The 19,625-nt window shown below is 44.4% G+C and overlaps 1 protein-coding gene across 5 annotated transcripts in view; it reads left to right on the top strand.

Moving 5' to 3' along the window:
- The window catches only part of NEO1 (neogenin 1), a 171,594-nt gene that overhangs the window by 62,752 nt on the left and 89,217 nt on the right, over positions 1-19,625 (top strand). For all 5 annotated transcript variants that reach the window (XM_041418780.1, XM_041418779.1, XM_041418778.1 and 2 more), the window contains exons 3-5: positions 5,818-6,093; positions 9,999-10,152; positions 17,022-17,158. In XM_041418780.1, the coding sequence (XP_041274714.1) occupies positions 5,818-6,093; positions 9,999-10,152; positions 17,022-17,158 (567 nt within the window). The remainder of the gene's footprint in view (positions 1-5,817; positions 6,094-9,998; positions 10,153-17,021; positions 17,159-19,625) is intronic.

Genomic DNA, 19,625 nt, shown 5'->3' with positions numbered 1-19,625 from the left:
TCCAGCAAGGACATTTGGTAGGTTTTCCTCTCTCCATGTTACAGTCCTTCTAAAAATCCTCATCCCTTCCCTGAGGAGCTGTCTCCTGCCCAGATTTTTGGTTGCATTCTCCCCTGTCTGGTTTGCCTAAAGCAAGTGGGGAGAATGATGTGCTGCTTGGTGTTTGTAGCAGGGACTGGAAGCATCTGGCCTTATCCTAATTCAGGTGGTGCTGGACTTGTGTTCTGCAGGAGTGTTTGTAATTGCAAAGTCTGCTCCATGTGCCAGTGAGATCCATGAAATATGTCTCATTAGCAGCAGTGTATTTTAAGCCGTTTCACACCTCTGCCACTCCAACAAATGATGCTGAATAATGTTGGAGAGAAGGAGCTGTGATAATTTAATGAAGTGTCCACAGATGGCTGGACTTATTAATTTTTTAGCAGGGTTGGGGTGAGGAGCTGATGCACTAACAAAATAGGCGGCATCTTTGTGATGGCTGCGGCGCTGAAGGGTAGCAGATGTTGGAGCTGTCCTAACAATGGGGGATCATGTTCCCATTCTCCAGTACCTCCTTGTGGTGCTGAAATCTCCACACTTCCCAAGAGGCTGTTTGGGAAAAGGAGTCCCCAAAATAGTTATGGATTTGTCATGAGTTCAAATTTGATCAGGGAGACAGGAATGGGGGAAAATTCAAGTGGCTGAAAATTGTGAGCAGTTTGTGGGATCATTCACAGACTGGTTGGATGAATTTCAGATGAAGAGTGGAAGCTGTAGGGAATGTTTGGAGCTGGTGCTGCTGGAGTTAGTTTAGACTTGGGTAAGTTAGGAGAAACTTGAATAAAAGTTAACTCTGGGCAGCAAAGGCTTTTCACAGATGGTATCCAGGAGGGAACAGGATGTAAAACCTGCCAGCTGCTCCTGTGCTTTACTCCTTCCATATTGCAGTAGAAATTGGGGAAAAAACAGAAAACATTTGCTGAGCACATCGAGATGTCACAAGAAGGCCTGAAACCAGCCTTGGGAAAATGTTAATTGCACAAACATGTGATATGTGTGTTTAGAGCAGTTTAATGCTTGTACAAAGTGTTATCTTAAATTCCAGTCAGAGCAGTGGCAACAGAGGGGACACATGTGAGCAAAACTCCCAGAGGCTTGTGGCCACTCGTACAGCCCTGCCCCAGACAGGAAAAGGGAATTCCTCCACACCTTTCTCTTCCCTAAAGATGAGATGGTTCTCATTTCTCACTTTGCTTTTGCAGTGTTGATTTGGTGAGATGGGTCCCAAAGGGTTGGTAGAACTCCGTGGGGATTAAACTGCATGGCAGTGGTATCCACACTGAGCAGAGCAGCATTTGCAGCGCTGCTGGCAGCCTGCAGAGCACAGGCAGGTGCAACCCTGGAGTTATTGCACTCAGGTGAGCCAGTTATTTAGTAATGGTTGATAATGAAGCTCTTTTCCTTTCAGTCTCCTTGGAAGTGATTGGCACTGGCTGCAGTTGCAGGGAGGTTGCTGAACTAGGTTGGCATCTGGCTCAGGGCAGTGAATTCCCTGATTCTGCAGACTCTAGGAGATGAAATACTGGCTCCATTGAGAGCAGGAGACTACAGCCAGAATTTTAACCATCTGTGTTTTCCAGGAGCATGGGAATTATTGCTCTTCTAGGCACATATTTTTCAGAAATGGAGACAATGGGCCACAAATCTCAGTAAGGCTGAGACTGGGAATGCTGATTGAATGCACCACATTTGCATTAATAGATTGTTCATTCACATTCCTACCATTGCTCTGGGCTTGGATGAGGGGAAGGAAGGAACAAAAGGGAAGGAGAAAAGAGGCACAGAGCTGACTTCCCCACCTTCTCTGCCATTTGCATTGTCCTAGCAGAAATGAGGGGTTTGGGATGCATCTGATTCCTGTTATATGCACATGAGTGCACTGTTGCTTCTGTGTTCTCCTGCCTGTGTTTAGAGCACATTCCAAATAGAAAATCATCCTTCCCAAATTGAGTTTATTAACCTGCATTCTTGCTAGGTCAGTAGTATTTTCCTTTGGTGTCCTTAAATCGATACCTAATGTATGTGCACTGCCACAGAATGATTAATGTGTGTACAAACATGAAAAAATTGTCTTCAATGTCAGCAGCCCAAAGTGTCATTTATCGTGACATTCATTTACCAAAAGATGGGCTGATGTCTTCAACTGATTGCCCTGCAACACATGGATGAGGAGTGGGGGCTGCTTCCTCATTAGGAGTGTATCTTCCATCCCTGGAAGTGTCCAAGGCCAGGTTGGATGGGGTTTGGAGCACCCTGGGACGGTGGAAGGTGTCCCTGCACAGTGCAGGGGGTGGCACTGGATGGGCTTTAAGGTCCCTTCCAACCCAAACCATCCTGGATCTCTACTCATCATTAGAACTTCTTGCTCAGCCTTCTTGATTGAAGTGTTTGGGATATACAAAGCACAGAGAAAATAGTATCAACTTCTTAAAAAATTAACTTTAAAAATAGTTTTTAAAGTGTTTGTAGTTTAACTAGACTGAATTGGCTTATGTGGTAATGCCTCTAAAAATGATTATAGAAAGTTCAGGAAATGCTGGCTTAGGAGTTGATAATTGATGTTTTGAAGAGAGCAGCTCTGTAATGGAAAGGTTCTGGGCTGGGAGATGAAAGGGTATTTTCTAGTGGCTCACTGCTGCAGGAGGTGTGCCAGCACTCTGGGACCTGCTCCTGGATTTATAAACAGATCTCCAAATTAATAGTGATTAAGGCCTGGATTTGGAGTGCTCTTTATAATGCATCATGATTGTTTTGTGGTTGTTTGTTAGCTAAAGCAAAGGGTCCTCCTCCACAATGGAGGCTTTTAAGCAGTGCAAATTGCCAATAATTGTAGAATAGGAGAAAATTACTCTTTAGGACAAAATTATAGGCTAGGTTAAAATGTATATTTTAAAACCACACAGGACTATGACGAAATACAGGTTTTAGTGGCATTTAAGATGACTTGGAAAATGAACTGTAATTTCATTTCTAGTGAGTAATGAAACCATCTTGAATAAAGCTTATTTAACCTCAGTAGAGCACCTGCACCCAACAGAAGGCACAAGGTCTGTCTTGTCCAGGAAATGAACAGTACTTGTAAGGAATTAAAATTAAAGGATATCTGAGCTGTATATGAAAAATTGCAGGGCTTCATTCCTCCAGGAACATTCCTGCTTGTGCTTGAAGTAGCCAGTATCAGTGGGAGCTGCTGGGAGCAAAGAGATGGCAAAGGAGAGGTGAAAACAGAAGTCACAGGGTCACCTGGCTGAAGGAGGGGACCCAGGATTCCCTCCCAGGATGGGAAAAACTGGCTTAATATGCAGGGCTCTTAATAAATGAGAATACTGAGAGAGATAAGAATCAGAGGTAATTATGAACATATAATGGGTTGTGTCAAGAAGGAGATTTTCAGAAAGGACAGATGTTCAGAGACTGGAGTTCAGAGGCTCAGGGTTAACAGCCTCATCAGCTGTAAGAACAACTTATTTACCTACTGAATTAGTGAGTGTGGTTAACGAGGAGACCTTGTTAGCCTTGCTGTGGCCTTCATGGTCTCACAGGAAGAATTAAGTAATGCTCCAGACTGACTAATGATGGAACTTCTGAACACAGTGTGCAAATCAGGCAGGTGCAGAGATACCTTGGGATTGTGCTGGGACAGAGGGATGGGTGATTCAGGAGAGGAAAAGGTTACTTGTGTTCTAGGATTGATTGTGCAGAGCCACTGAGATGGCTCCATCTTTTGGGAAGATCTTTTCAATAGGCATAGAAGCAGTTTTGTAATATTTCTGTGGATGTTTGTGATCTTAAATCACTCTAGGCACTGGGGTTTGTCTTTCTCCCATGACTTCTTGGTGGGAGGGCAGGAGGCATTAGGGGTCGCTTGGAGCAAGGGAGGTTCTGACTGGGTTTAAAGAGGGAGTTCTGCTCCATGAGGTACAAGAGGTTGCCCAAGGGTTGTGCAGTCTCCATCCCTGGGGGATTGTTTGAGGTCTGACTGGACAAATCCCTAAGTAACCAGCTCTAACCTTGTAGCTGATTCTGCTCTGGCTAGGTCCCTTCCTTCCAAAATTATCCTAGCATTCTGCATCTGTAAAGGTGAATAGGGTGTTAGGGGAATGAGGGAGAGAAACTAAAGATTGTAGCTTCATTAAGCAGAAGGAAAGTTGAAAGAAAGAAGTTGGATTTTTTGTTCCTGTGAATACCTTGGAGGGACTGATTGATAAATATCAAAGATGCAAAATAATGCCAAAACAAGGTCAAGATCAAAGGACTGCAAGTTGGTTGGAAGTGTACTGGGAGGGGAAACTAGAAACAGAAAGTTTCTTGGAGGAATGAAGTTATAGAAGGAGTCCCCAGGGGGGACTCAGAGAGAGAAGAAAATATGTAACTGGAGATGAACCGGGTTATGGAAGGAACTTGACAGGACAGAAGGGATTTATATGTTAGGATATATAAATCCTAATCCTAAATGTTAGGATATATGAATCCTCTTCCAGTCTGGCTGTCCTGCAGGATCAGTCCTACTGCTGCATTCCCAGTGCATTTGTGATATGTATTAAGTGAGACTTGTGAAAATAGGGGGTTGCACTGTAGATTTGATCATTCCCCTGTGCAGGATGCTTAGGATGGGGTGACTGTGGCTGGTTGCCCATCCAGCTGTGCCCTCACTCTGCTCCTCAGCAGGATGGAGAGGAAATAAGATTAAAGTTACTGAGTCAAGATGGGATCACTCCCAGTTACTGTAATGGCAGAACAGCCTTGACTTGCGGAAAATTAATTTAATTTCTTGACAACTAAAGTAATTTGAGTGGTAGGAAAAAACCAAACTAAAGTACTCTCCCTGCCTGCTCCCATGTCCATGGTCAGCTCTCTGCCCTCATTCCCAATTCTTCAGCCTCGCGACCTACCCTGGTCTCCCCAGGGTAACACTCAAAGCTGCCCTTCCTCCTCTGCCTGCTCCCATGTCCATGGTCAGCTCTCTGCCCTCATTCCCAATTCTTCAGCCTCATGATCTACCCTGGTCTCCCCAGGGTAACAGCCAAAGCTGCCCTTCCTCCTCCTCCTCTAACCTGCCCACTCCAGGACTGTACCTCACACTTCCATCACTGCTGTCCTGTGTCTTCCCAGTCTTGGGTATGCTTCATGGATGTGCCCCCAGCTTCACTGGCTGCCTCAGCTGTGGCTCCATGGGACAGCTCCAGCTGTGTCCACAGCCTCTTCCCACAACGCCCCCAAAGGTTTGGCCTCCCCAGCCCAACTGTGAAGGCATTAAGTGGGCTCTGGGTACATTTTTATGGAAAAGGTGACACGGGTTGTGGAGCACTGCTGGGTCAGCTCTGGTCTCAGACACACTAAAGAATGTTCGTATGCAAGTATTTATCTCAATATTTACCTTGTGGCTCTGTACAGAGGCTTTTGTAGCTGGAGGTGGTAAGTGAAGGTGTTGTGTAGGCTGCATTGTTGAAGCTGTGGCTGTCCCATCCCTGGCAGTGTCCCAGGCCGGACAGAGCTTGGAACAGTGGAACGTGTCCCTGCCCATGGCAGGGGGTGGGACCGAATGAGCTTTAAGGTCCCTTCCAAGCCAAACCATTCCAGGATTCTGTGATTATTGGGTCTGTTTGCCTTTACACCATCCACGTTTAGCATTGTCCTGTCAGCTGTTAAGGATTTTAAGGAGTTGGAGAGCAGCTTAACTCTTCAAAAACTACATTCTTGAGTCTTGACTTGAACTTCCAAGCTTTGGTGTCGCGATCAGAACATCTCAAATTTGTTGTTCTTTCGGTTTCCTCGCAGGTCTGCCCAGGTTCACGAGCCAGCCGGAGCCCACCTCAGCGCACCGGGGGGACAGCGCCGTGCTGGGCTGCGAGGTGACGGCCGAGCTGGCGCCGCTGCTGCGCTGGGAGCGCGAGCGCCAGGCGCTGGCCCCGGGGCCGCGCGTGCTGCAGCTGCCCGGGGGGGCCCTGCTGCTCACCAACGCCTCGGACACCGACGCGGGGCTCTACCGCTGCGCCCTCGACACCGGCGGCACCCCCAAGTACAGCGACGAGGCCGAGCTCAAAGTCCTGCCAGGTACCCGTGGGAGTCGCTTCTCTGAACCCGACAGAAGCAGAGAAATGAATGATCTGAACAGTTCTTATCTCGTGCGCTGCTCCTGTGTTGTGCCCAAGTAGAATGCAGCGTGGAGGTTGTTTACCCAAAGTGATGGGGTTTTGTTTCCTTGGCCGTCAGGGCCGAGTGCGTGTGCAGGCTGTCAGTCAGCAGACAGGCACGAGATGTTGGGCAGTTGAGTTGAGTTGGGTGCTTGTGCAGGCAGATTCAGTTTAGATGTAATATATTGTAATATAGTATAGAATAATATCATATAATAAAGTAATTAATTAGCCTTGTGATATCCATGGAGTCAGATGCATCACTTTCTCCCCATCGTTTCTCCCCATCATCGGGGTTGCCCTGCCTTTACTGTAGGTTCCCACTGCTGCTCTCTGGACTGAGCTGCTCCAGGCCCTGAGCTCTTCAGGGGATGGAGCCTGTGAAGACACTCACAGGCTGCCTTCCTGTTTTATTCGTTCAGCTTTTAAGGCATTTTGGGGAAAAACATTTTTAAAGCTGCCAGTAATACATTTCCATTGGGATGCAAAGGAGGAACTGATGTTTTTTTGAGTATAAAAGTTTGGGGACTTCTGCATTTTTTCAGGTTGAATCCCCTGTTTCAAACCCTGTGGGAGCTTCACAAAGAAATTGGTGCTTGGTCTGTTGCTCTTGGGATGCTGAAGCTGAGGTGTTTTTAATTCTTCCCATATTCAGGAAGTTGTGACCATCTAAACATTGGGACTTTTAGCGAAGTCTCCAACTCAGGGTCTTTGTCCACAGGCCCTGAGCTCTTCATAGTGGTTGGAAACAGGCTGGAGACACTCACAGGCTGCCTTCCCATATTTAATGGTTCAGCTTTTAAGACATTTTGTGGAAAGACTTCTTTAAAAAAAAACCCACTAATATACTAATACTAATTGTGACATGATACAGTATGGGAATTGACTGTTTCTGTGAGTATAAAAGTTTGGGGATTTCTAAGTTTCTCAGGTTGAATCCCATGTTTCAAACCCTGTGGAAGCTTCACAAAGAAATTGGTGCTTAGTCCGTTGCTCTTGGGATGTTTAAGCTGAGGTGCTTTTAATTGTCCCAATATTCTGGAAATTCTGATTGTCTAAGCAATGGGACCTTTTGGGAAGTCTCCAACTCTCAGAGGGGGTGACATTTTATTTTGGAAGGTTCAGCTTTGCCTGTTGTGCTGAAATGTTAAGATATTTTTGTTAGAACAGAAGTCACTGCTGATGTAAACTGTTGGCACATTCAGTGTGTTCTGTTCCCAGTGACACCAGCAGCTGTTCTAATACAAAGGTTTGAAAAGTGACCAAAAATAGGACAGGAATGTGGGTCGTGCTTTCCCAAACTATGGAAATACAGGCTGTGTTTCATATGGGGTTCCTTAATTGTTCCCAGAGCTGTCTCTTCTGGATTAGTCTCCATGTTGGAATTCTCATTGAATTGTTACTCTTGGAAAGCTGCTGGAGGGAGTTGCTGAGTTTCCACCTCAGGAATCTCTCAGGGTGAGGTCAATGTCATGGTTGCCCTGACCTGGTGTGGGCAGCAGGTGGGCTTGAGGCAGGTGGGGGCACCTTCAGGGGTCCCTTTCAAGGAATAGTTGTTTCTTGTGGCTATGGCCCTTCTCTACTTAGAATACTAAATTATTCTGTAAAATACCCCAGTTTTTACAGTTATAGCTCTCTTTTGAAATTGGTATGTTGGAAATGAATCATGCTTAAAGTAGGGCTGTTTTTTTCAGTTCTTCAGCCTTTCCAGAGCCTTGTCTCTTCTCCAACTAAGGATACAGGGTTTGAAGAAAAGCACTTTTGGAAAAGATGCTTGATTGCATTCCTGTAGTTTGGATTGCCTTCATGTGTCTGCAGCCATTCAAATGCTAAGGATTTTGCTGATTTTTTTTTTTTAACTGAAGATTTCTTGAAAACTTCCATATTGCACTGATCTTTTGAATCCTTTTTGGCTCCAGCTGTAGTTTCCTTGCTTTTGTAATGCTTTGCTGAAAGTGATGAAATAGAGCTGTGTTAGGGAATTTAAATGATGCTGTTTCTTTGCTCCATCATGAATCTGAAAGTGTCGATCGTGAAGTTTGGTAAAATCCTTCCCAGCAGGCTTTTTTTTAGAAAGTGGGATTAAGCTGTTGAAGGGAAAGCTCCCTTAGTCTTGAGCAGCCCCCTAATTGATTGTTTGGCCTGAGAAATATTTGAAAGAAGGATTTGAATTAATCTGTTCTTTATTCACTTTATTCCTCTTTTAAATGGTTATCTGATGTGGGGCTGACAGTGAACCCACCACTGCTTCCCAGGCTTTGAAACACACCCAGCACACTCCTGCATCCCAGAGATTTGCATCCTCAGACAGTGTTCTACTGCTCAAACATTCTGCTTTGGCTGATACCAGGCTGCCACTGAGCAGAAAGATTCATTTCTGAGCTCTGCCACTTCACAGTGGGTGCTTTCACACATAGGACTGCAAGGGAAACATGTCACTTAACTTTGGGATCCAGTTGCCATTTACCTGAGAGCTGAACTCCCTTCTGGGAGCTGGGAGCAGTCGGAGTTGTGTCTCCAGGGAATCATCCTGGCTCCTCTCCGTGTGAGGATGGCTGCCTGGAGATGTTGTATCCCTGCTTTGCAGCCTGGCTGGCTCCACGTGCTGCTCCAGGTCCCTGTCACTTCCTTATTCCCCATGCACAGCAGGGCAGGCAGAGCAGCTCCTGCCAGGAATGTGGGCAGAGCTGCAGGGATGGGGCTGGCTGATCCAGGACTGCTCAGAGCTTGGCTGCCTCTGCCTGTGCCAACTCCCACACAGGATTTCCACCTGTTCTGCTTCCCCCAAGTGTCCTGGCACCTCCTCGTGTTGTGCCTCGGAGCTTGTGTGTGCCCTGAGCTCAGTGCTGTGAACACTCAGTTTTATTTTTAGTGTTTTGAGCTGAAGAACACCAAAAACAACAACTTCCTGAAATCCCTGCGAGTATCACCTCAGGCCCACGTGAGAGAGCAGCCAGATATGTTGTGATGAGATGCAGAACGTGCTTCATTCAGGGAGCAGGAGTAGAGTAGGTACAGAATACTCTGTCCCCATTTTAGATGGCCAGAAATAGTTTGAGGCTTTGTCCAGTTGTGGAGCTTTGCTGCCGTAACACCTTGGAACACCCCTCAGAGTGCTGGCCATGCAGGGTGAGCAGGGATTACCCAGCCCAAAGTGCAGCTGCTCTGTGGAGCTCACTTTGTCTGGGTACAGTGCAGGGCACAGACAGAGGGTACACCCTGTATCAGGGACTGAATAAACATGTCAGTGCTTCATTTTAAGGGTGGGAAGAAAAAGTAACAAACCCCTCTCAGCTTAATCCAATGTAGAACCACTTCAGAGGATTCCCTGTTTTCATAAGGATGGAAAGCTGTGGTGGGGCATTTTTGTTTTGTTACTTCAGCATGCACATTCCCTGGTTGTTGTATTTTACTCAGGGTCAGTCACTGCTGCAATAATTTCATTTTCCAGCTTGTAAAAATACTTCCTCAGGAAGCTCCCTGATGAAGCCCAAGGCTTGCTGGACAAACTCAAACCTGCTCCTTTCTTTCCTAAATCTCTGCTACCTGGTGGAAGTTCCAGTTTCAGGACTGTAATTTTGACCTGGAATAGTTTCCCGGGGAGTTGGAAGAGTGAGAATCCCAAAAGCGGGGAATCACTTTGCATGTCTGGAGGAAATGTTAACAAGGGTGGGAGAGGTGGGGATGGAATCCTCCAGAGGGGCAGGAAAGGAATTCGAGGTTTCATTGTGATTTTCTTTGGCCGGGTGGGTTTTGCTTCAGAGGTTTTTACCATGCGCACGTTGTGCTTTTGCGCCTGGTGCCAGTGTCCCGTCCTGTTCGCAGATGCAGAGGAGCCGCAGAGGCTGGTGCTGCTGAAGGCGCCCTCGTCCCTCAGCCGCCTGCCCGGCCAGAGCGCCGTGTTCCCCTGCGTGGCTGCCGCCTTCCCTCCTCCCCTCGTCAGGTGGACAAGGAGCGGGGAGGAGCTTCCCACTGATGGGTGAGTAACGGCTGACAGCCCTGCCCTTGTCTGATGGCAGGAATCCAGCCGGAGTCAGGATTTGGGATTGGTGCACACCTTCCTTTGGGCTTGAAACCTGGAGGGCAGAGGCTGATCCCAAATGCTGGAGGGCTTCAGGACTCGGTGTTGGGATAAGGCAGGTGGTTCAGGAGACTTTGGAACAGTCTCAGGGTATTTTTTTTGCAGCTATTTGAAGCCAAGAAATCTTGTCTGAAGCAGGGAGGTTATTAGGAATAGATTACTTGATTACTTTTGGACTGGCACTGGAGTAGAAGCAGCAATCGAGGGAATAAGGGCACTACAGGAAAAGGAGGATGACTTGGGGTATTCTGAGTGTGAAGCCCTGCACCCATTCTTTCTGCAGTGGAAATGTCCACTCTGTGTCAGAATGTCACAAAGGAATGGAAGAATAAGTGTTTAAAGCAAAACAAAACATTTTCTTATTAAAATAGAATAATAAAACCATAGGCATGATGGCAAAAATCAGTGAGCTTTCAGAGATGTGTAGAGTGAGAACTTATACATTGTAATTGCTGGCATAGTCGGAATAATGTGGTAGGAAATCCATATTAAAATATCAGAATAAGTCTTATCAAGGCCATTTTTGTCCATAGAATGAACATGCTTCCTAGAACCAGGATTTCAGACAGTTATTTGAATGTTTTCCATGTCCCTCAAAGTCAGCAGTGAGATTAATGGGGAGCCAAGTTAATCATGGAACAAGGAGAAGTAAATTGTGACACAGAAAGCAGCCGGAACAATGCTCTAGTCTCTGCAGCACCAGGGATATAATATATCTCTTTTTTGGCAACTCTTAAATTAAAAGAATCCAGGGGCTGGTAATTTGAACTGTCTTTGATGGGAGGCTGCTGTGGGAAATGACAAACAGCCCCTGAGAGATGGTGCTGTGTCAGTGTGAAGGCACATGATTTAAATTCAGGGGGTTTTATAAATATAAGAACTCCCTCTCCTACGAAAGCTGGTGCAGCACAATCAAATGGGGTGAAATGGCAGAATAAATGTGCCTGGCAAGATCTGAACTTGTTGTTCTTTATGTACAGTGATGTCACGTGACATCTTTAGGAAGCTTTGATGCCCTGTCCTTCTCTAGATTGTGGCACATTCGGGGCACAGGGAGGTTGAAGCTCTCCTTTTATTTTCTGGATTTTTGAAACATAAAGGCCAGATTTTCCCACCGCTGAATACAGTGCTGTTAATTCCCTTTGGAATTCGCTTCCCTCATTCTGTGAGGTTACCATGATAACTTCTCAGGGCTTCACAGGTATTTTCTTTTTCTCATAACCCAGAGTGAGAAATTGTTCTGGAGGACTGGAGCATAACATTAGATGTACTTGATCTTCAAATGTACACAATTTCAACCAAGTCTAACCTGATTTTTCAGAATATTTAGCAGTAGTTCTTAGTGGTTTGCCTTTTGTTACAAGAATGGGTTCCAGTTGACTTTTTTTCTTCTTGCAACACTTCGCTCTTTTCTTAAAGTGACATGTGTGCTCATTGTGAGTTTTAAGGTAGGTAAAGGTAGAAATCTGATCTTTTTCCCCTCTGTGGGATAAACTTTTTTTCATTGTTCCTTCAAGTGATCAAACTGTGCCAAAGCTCCCAAGTCTGCTGCTTGTGACTGTGGCTGAGCAGGGCAGAGATTCAAAGAGCTGAGAACAGAGACCTCTTAAACTCCATTTTACCCTCCAGCTATTGTGTTATTGGTGTGAATAGAATAACTGGAAAATCTCCAGAAATTAAGATTCTTTGTTGGAGAAAAGCCTGCAGTTACTGTTGCTAAATAGCTACCTTAGCTTGTTGTGCATGGTCTGTTAATGTAATTACAAATTAAATCACATTTAATTTGTATTAAAATCCTCTTTTGATATAAAAGTACGACTTTCTTAGTGTGGCATTTTCTTTATCCCAAGAAAATGCTGATTCTTTTCATCTGGGCAGGTTTTAATGTCCCTTCTGCCTGGGAAAAGCTCTGAAATCCCAGGTTTGTTTATGCACACCCCCACCCCAAACATTAACATACATATATGTAGGTATAGCCATATATAATGGGACATTTCTCTGTGTGTGTCTGAGCTTAGGAAACAAAACTCAGACGGCATGGGGAGCTTATCCCTAATTTTGACCCCTTGTTAAAGGGTTTTACACAAAACCTTATTTTTACTTTTGTCATAACTATGGTAATTAATTAATACAAAATAGAATGTTTGCCTTTCAAGTTGTATTTCTAAGGAGAATATGGATAGGAAAATAGATGAATGTTAAGGATAGGGAGTGGTGGGGTTTTGGTATTAAATATTTGTTATAAGAAAGCGATTAAATTTGATGGATTATTTGTTGAAGACTGCAATAAGATTTATGTTAATGGATAAATATGAGTAAACTTGAGTGATGGCAGCCTTGGCAGTTGTTCAGACAGCCTGTAATGCAATATATTGTGAAATTAGTTGCTGTGATAAAATATTTTCCAAATTAATTACAGTGTGAGAGGAGGAAGCTTTGGGTGCTGGGTGAGAAACAGAAGTTAACTCAGTGCTCCAAGTTTCCTTTGGAACAAGGCTCTTAGAACTCCAGGGAATCCTTCTGAACTCACTAACTTGAAGATTTTGAAAGAAATCTGATGGAGAGACTGCTGACTTCTTGGTTCTCCATAAAGAATGCCACTAAAGACTTAAGAAGATTTCCCTTGAATGGGTTCATTGCTCCAGCTTGTAATCATCATATTTTATAGTTTTCCCAAAACTCCACTGTCTGTAAAGAAAGGAAAAGACTAAACCCTGCTCTAGGAGCTCCAAAACCCAAAGGAAGACTCCAGCCTGTTGTGATCCATGGTGGCAGGTGGCACATGGACAGATGTCATCCATGGGCTCAGCACTGGGAATATCCTCCTGCTCTTCCAGCTGGATTGGCTCCATGGACTCCCAAGTCAGTGGTGTTTCTGCCAGGAATGTGGAGAATGCTGAGGGAAGTGGAAGGAAGCAGGGAAGGCTCTGAAGTGTGAAGTTATTGGAATAAATCTTAGGCCCTTTATGGAAAACTTCCTAAAGTAAAATCTCCAACATTGCTTGGTACAAAAGGTTAGAATGGAGGTGTTACATTCAGGCTGAGTAGCTCTTCAGGTTTGAGCCAACTTGGAGCCTTTCTTACCTAGTGAATATTTCTTATTTCAGGCTCCAGTCTGGCTGAGGATCCTGCTGTGTGAAGGGTCTGTTCTTCAGCAAGTGCAGGAGTCCCTTTGTGCTTTTGACAATTCCTAACTTGGAAAGGAAAGTTCCAGGTGGCTGTCCAGGTGGATTTGTCCCCAGAGCTTGGGACACAGGCACAGAGAAGTGTCTGGAAGGTGATCTGCTCTGAACACTGTGCAGTGTGTGGATCAGTATGTGTTCCAACAGCATATATTGTATTTTCATTTATATTGGGACATGTCTGTGGGAGAAGGAACAAATGGAGGTGCCACGGGCTCTGAAAAACCTGCAGTAGATGAGATGGTTCATCTGAAACTAAGCCTTTGACAGGACTTGAGCAGTAACAGTTTAATGTCTGTAAAGTCCAGCAAGCTCTGCAGCAGGTTTCTGCTGTTCAGTTTAGCAAAATTTCATGTAATTGAAAAATTGCTGCAGAAACATGGTTGTACATGTAACACTTCCCTGCAGTGAGGGGATGACAGCTGAGGACACTTGTGCCATGTTCATTTCTGCTCTGCTGGCTGTGCTCACGTGAAGTCTGTGATTGTAGGATCACATCCACATCCCTAATGCAGGGTTTTCCTTCATGCTTCCCACAAATGTGTGAGATTCCCATTATTACACATTTCTTTTTGCAGGATTCTGAGTGATTGGTACCAAGTGAATTATTCTTGCCCAGCTCAGGAAAGGTTAGCATAGCAGAGTAATTATGGAGATTTTTCTGGTAGTAGATCCCACAAAATAATCTAATTTACTGTCTAATTTTATCTGCTGTACTTACTGAGACAGCAAATAGATTATAAGATGTTTGGGGAATAGTAATTTAAAAGAAGGAAGAAAAGCCCAAACCTCAGGGTATAAGTGACAGTTTGACTACAGTAAATTAATCAAGGCTCACTATATTTTGTGATAATGAAACACAAAGAGCCTGTGAGTGAGGCATCCAGAGTAGCTCAGTAATTGTGTGTTATGGGGGTGCAAGTGAGGACTGCACGGAATGCATATAAAAGGCTGGAATTTGATTTTACTCTTCCCTGACATCTGAGTGATCAATCTTTGTTGTTTTTAATGACACTTCAAATTATGTTATCACCTTTATATTAAGCTGATTCTTTGTCTCCAGTGTCTGAAATCCGATTGCCTTACTCTTTTGTGAAAATGCATCATTGTCCTTACAAAATTAAGATGTTTTGCTATGTTATAAAAGCAGCTTTGCTTTAAGACCAGAATTTTTCCACAGCTGATTCATACAGAGGGAATCACCAAGGAGTCTGGCAGATTAATTGTTTTCTTCCATTAAACTTCCACTAAATCACCTATTGGGAAATTGAGTTCAACTCTGGGTTTTCTGGAGGAAAATAATCAAAGGGAATAAAAACATGGCACATGTTGAGATGGCTGAACAGTAGAATTCCCACAAATATTCTGATGCTGCAAGTAGTTTGTGAGATCCCCTAGGACAAGCTAAAGTGACAAGGAGGAATAGTTTTAATAGTTTTAGTAACATCTTAGCTGCTGTCAGTAACTTTTCCAGAGGCTGGCGGTGGGAAAGGAGCACCCTAAAGCACGTGTTGCTTTTAGAGTGTAACAATGGATCTCCTGGAAAAGGCATTAATGTCCTCAAAATGCCACGGACATGCTCATGGCCTTTGATCATTCCTTCAGGATGTGACAGTGGCAGTTCTTGGGGCACAGCTCCTTCCCTGCTCCATGTCCCGCTGTCCCTGGCAGATCCAGCTCTCTGCTTTCATCCCAGCCCTCAGCACATTCTCTGCTGCAAGAACAAAAAGTCAAAGCGACTCTTTTACATAATAAAAGAAGGTTGAAATTTTCACGGATGGATGTGTCAAGGTCCAGGCTTGTCTTACTCTGGTGTTTTTCTTTAGGCCTGGTTTTAGAGCCTGTCTGACAGTGCCATTCCCACGCAAGCCTGGGACATTTTTCCCAGCATTTGGGAAGCTCTTAATATGATTTTTTTAAACTCATATCTTCACTCAATTTCCTTGCACTTCTTCCATGCCAGCCTTTCTGTAGTCCTGGTGTTTCTCATGGGAGCAGTATGGCGTTCCTTCCAGATCACCTGGACAGGGACATCTCTTTGGATGCTCTTAACACTTAATGCCAGTTATGGTTTTGTTTGCTCTGCTTTTAAATGTAATAACCAGAAATTTGATCAGCAGTTGCAGTAGGACCATAAATCAACATTTATCTGAGAAATAATAGTGAGATGAGGCAAAACTCTGTGTCCCAACAATTTACCTGTCCAGGCAGGTCAGGATTGGTCCTACTGATGTAATTCTAGGAAAACTTTCAAATGGAGAAAGCACTGAGGTTGATTTTTGTCCATTGGCCATTCCAAATAGACACCAAAAAAGGCAGTTGTTGTAATATTCATATATTGACAGAATTCAGTCCCTTTCTGCCCTTGAGAGTGGCAGGCAGGAAGCCACCAGGTTCCCTTCCCTTTCCCCAGAATCTTCCTTTTCCAGCTGCAAATAAGAATGGCTCTGGGTCAGCATCCAGGCACAACTGTTTGTCCTGGCTTGGGGTTTTTGGCATTTTATTGGAAAGTTTATTTGGTATTTCATGTGGGAACTTGGAGTATTGAAGGAACTTGAAAAAATCATGTGCAAATTTATATCAGTGAAGGGCAGTGATGGCTGCACTGGAGGAGCGTGTGGCTGGAGGCTGAGGGTGCCACCTTTATCTGCCCCATTTAGCAGCAAAAGCAGACAGATTGTAAGGGCTGGGTTAGAGACCCTTCCCTGCCCTTTGCAGGTCAGAAGGGGAGGTTCTGTCCAGACCTGTTGTCACCTGATGAATCTGTGTTTTGAATTTCTTATAACCTGTGTCTTATTCTGAAGTATTTCATCTCTCAGGGATGGCTTACCTTTTCACAGAAATTCAGTTCCTGTGCATTGTACAACGTGCACTGCTGTCCTTGTGCTGTAAAGGCACAGTCTGCTGTTGTACTTCCCTCAGCTTTCCAAGCAGTCAGTCATTCCAGCTGGATCTGCAAGTGCCTTTTTCTTAATTATGTGATTACAATACCTCATTTTTCTTCAGTTCTGGCTGCTCTTGACTAAATACCTTGGATCACATTTAATTAAGAATAAGTGAAGCTGCAAGTGCAAAAAGATGAGCTGCTCTTGTTGAATTGATAGGGTTGAACTTAATTTTCAGTCTGGGATGTGATAGTGTGATTATAACTCCTCTGTGTCCCACACTGGGGTGGTGTCATGGTCATGGAATGACCATGTCCTTGTGTGTGCAGGTCTGGCCAGGGTATCCCAGGGATCTGGGTTATGGCTGAGGCCATGTCCACGGAGTGACCCTGTCCCTGTGCGTGCAGGTGTGAGGCCATGTCCATGGAGTGACCCATGGAATGACCCTGTCCATGTGTGTCCCTGTGTGTGCAGGTGTGAGGCCATGTCCATGGAGTGACCCTGTCCCTGTGTGTGCAGGTGTGAGCACATGTCCCTGCAATGTCCCTGGTGTGACTCTGTCCCCTGTGTGCAGGTGTGAGGCCATGTCCCTGCAGTGTCCCTGGAGTGACCCTGTCCCCTGTGTCCCTGTGTGCAGGTGTGAGGCCATGTCCCTGCAGTGTCCCTGGAGTGACCCTGTCCCCTGTGTCCCTGTGTGCAGGTCTGGCCGGTTCCAGCTGCTGCCTGGGGGGGTGCTGGAGATCCGGGACGTGGCCGAGGCCGACGCCGGGACCTTCACCTGCATCGCTGAGAGTGGCAACGACACCCTGGAGGCTCAGGCAGAGCTGGCAGTCCAAGGTGGGTCAGAGGTCTTCATTTTCACAGAGAGCACTTCTCTGCATGACTAAATGTGGTATTTTTGGGGTGCCCGGACGGAGGAGGAAGGAATGAATCTGACTGCATGTTCTTAGAAGGCGAATTTATTATTTTATGTTACTGTATTATATTAAAGAATGCTGTACTGAACTATACTAAAGCATACAGAAAGGATACAGACAGGAGGCTACAAAGAATCATAATAATAACTCCTGACCCCTTCCAGAGTCCTGGCACAGCCTGACTGTGATTGGTCATTAAGTTAAAACAAGTCACATGAAACCAATCAAGCATGCACCCGTTGGTAAACAATCTCCAAACATATTCCACAGCAGCAAAACACAGCAGAAGCAAATCAGATAATTATTGTTGTCATTTTTCTCTGAGGCGTCTCAGCTTCCCAGGAGAAGAATCCTGGGCAAAGAGATTTTTCAGAAAATATGACAGTGGCAACTAAATACCTAAATATCTAAGTTTATTCTGTGGTCGGTTCTGTGCCCCACTAAAAACCGAGCTCCCTCCAGTACTGTTTTAAATATTGTTACTCTGATTTATTATCCAAACTGCTTATGATTTCCTAAATAGCCAAATGAGCAATGTGCTTATATAATACAGCCTGAGGGTGCTTAAAAGCTGCTCTGTTTGCTCCTATAGTATTAAATGTGGTTGATGGCACATACTTGAAGGTGGGTCAAGGCCAGTGTGGCTGATCCCATCTGAAAGTCAGCCTGTGGTACTGCACCCTGGCTGTCTTTGGAAAGGACATCTCTAGTGCATTTTTCATAATCCTTAAATGCATTGTTGTTTTCAACGAGCTTGTGAGAAGATAAAAGCAGAGATATTTCGTAATATGCTGGTTTATTGTGTGTGTAACTGTTTTCTTACTGTTAAAAGCTATTTTTACTAGAAAAAGTACTGAAATATTGATAATGTAGTTTTAGAAAGCATCTTACTATACATAAAAAAGTAAACAAAGCAGACTGGGTAATCAAAGAAAATAGACTTAGTAAGGAGTGGGAAAAAATACAGGTAAAAGCTTGCCTTCCTTGCCTTTCTTATATTCCATGAGGAAATCTCTTTCACTGATTGGACCCTAGTAGGGGTTTCCAGTTCTTTCTCTGGAGTTTCATGGCATATGCAGGATCCTTGTAAGAGCTTACCTGGCTTGGTTTACTGTGGACTGTGGTGCTACAAAGTTGATCTAAAAAGTTATTCTGAGGGGAGAAATTTATTCACTGAACATCCGTACATGAAGGGTTTTCTATAAACAAAAGGAAGGGTTTTTTGACAAAAAGGAAGTGCTCAGGCTCTATCTGGTCATGCAGAAAACCTCACATTTTTCTTACCTTGTATCTTGGCCAAAAGAATAAAGATTTGGTGTTCTGGCTTTGGAAATGCCTCCAAGCCTGAGGCTTCAGAACACTTTATGATGGCTTCAGACAGTTCATGTGTGCTGTGTTTAATTCAGTTCCAGCCTCTCTATTTTACAGAATTCATCTTGTGTTTTATGGGCAGTGACAGCAATTAATAACGTTAATGATATGATGCAATTAAGCAGGTTGTGGATAAAGCTGAGAGGAGCCTTAGTGCAGGACATCCAGCTAGGTCACCTGGGATGCAAGTGAACTCAGACAACTCTTGCTCCTTATCTGAGCCATTGTAAAGGATTTCTTCATTTGATTGTGAAGATTTAGAATGTTCTGCCAGACCTTGCATGCTGATATTTTGTTACATACCTGGCACTGGAAAGAAAATCCTTTATGCTTGAGTATTAAAATATATTAAAGGTTCTACAGAGTGCGTTTCAGATAGTGACATTTCCTTTTTTTTAACTTTTTTTACTTCTTAGTTCTAATCTTAATTCTACTTTCCTTGAGAGGTCACTGCAGGGAGTAATTGTATTTCTGCATTACTGTACTTTGGTGCAGGGGTGAATAGCTTGAATAACTGTTACCTGATCCCTGGATCATTTTCTTCTAGACCAAAGAAATTGTCATCTCTCCCCATCTAATAACAGCATGATTGTGCTTAATTTAAGTTCTTTCTGCCATTCTTAGAAATTAGTCTGGCAGCATTTCAGACAAGGAATTCATTTTTTGGGTACTGTGTTTTTCTGCAGCTCTCCTTGAAGCACTTGTTTTTTCTAAGAGGTTTCACTCCATGCTGGGGGTTGTGCTCAGGCAGCCAATCTTTTTCCTTCTAATAAAATTTCCTCAAGGCAGTTTAGACATGGAATTCTGTGCCAAGGGGGTGATGCCATTGCTTGGCAGTGGAATTCAGAGGTGTTCCTGTGGCTGCCTCTTGACTGAGGTTTCCTGGCAGTGCCAGGTATGGGCTGACTGAAATTCAGGCAGAAACAACCTGCTTTATCCACTTGTAGGTTTGACTTGTGCATGGACTCAGAGGAATGCACTTAAAGATCCCTTTGCTCCATGATCAGCTTTTATGT

Source organism: Onychostruthus taczanowskii, unplaced genomic scaffold (genome assembly GCF_017590055.1).
Source record: "Onychostruthus taczanowskii isolate IOZ18803 unplaced genomic scaffold, ASM1759005v1 scaffold6, whole genome shotgun sequence".
Taxonomy (NCBI): Eukaryota; Metazoa; Chordata; class Aves; order Passeriformes; family Passeridae; genus Onychostruthus; species Onychostruthus taczanowskii.
The sequence above is the reverse complement of the archived record's forward strand: the minus strand, read 5'-3'. Positions and strand labels throughout refer to the sequence as shown.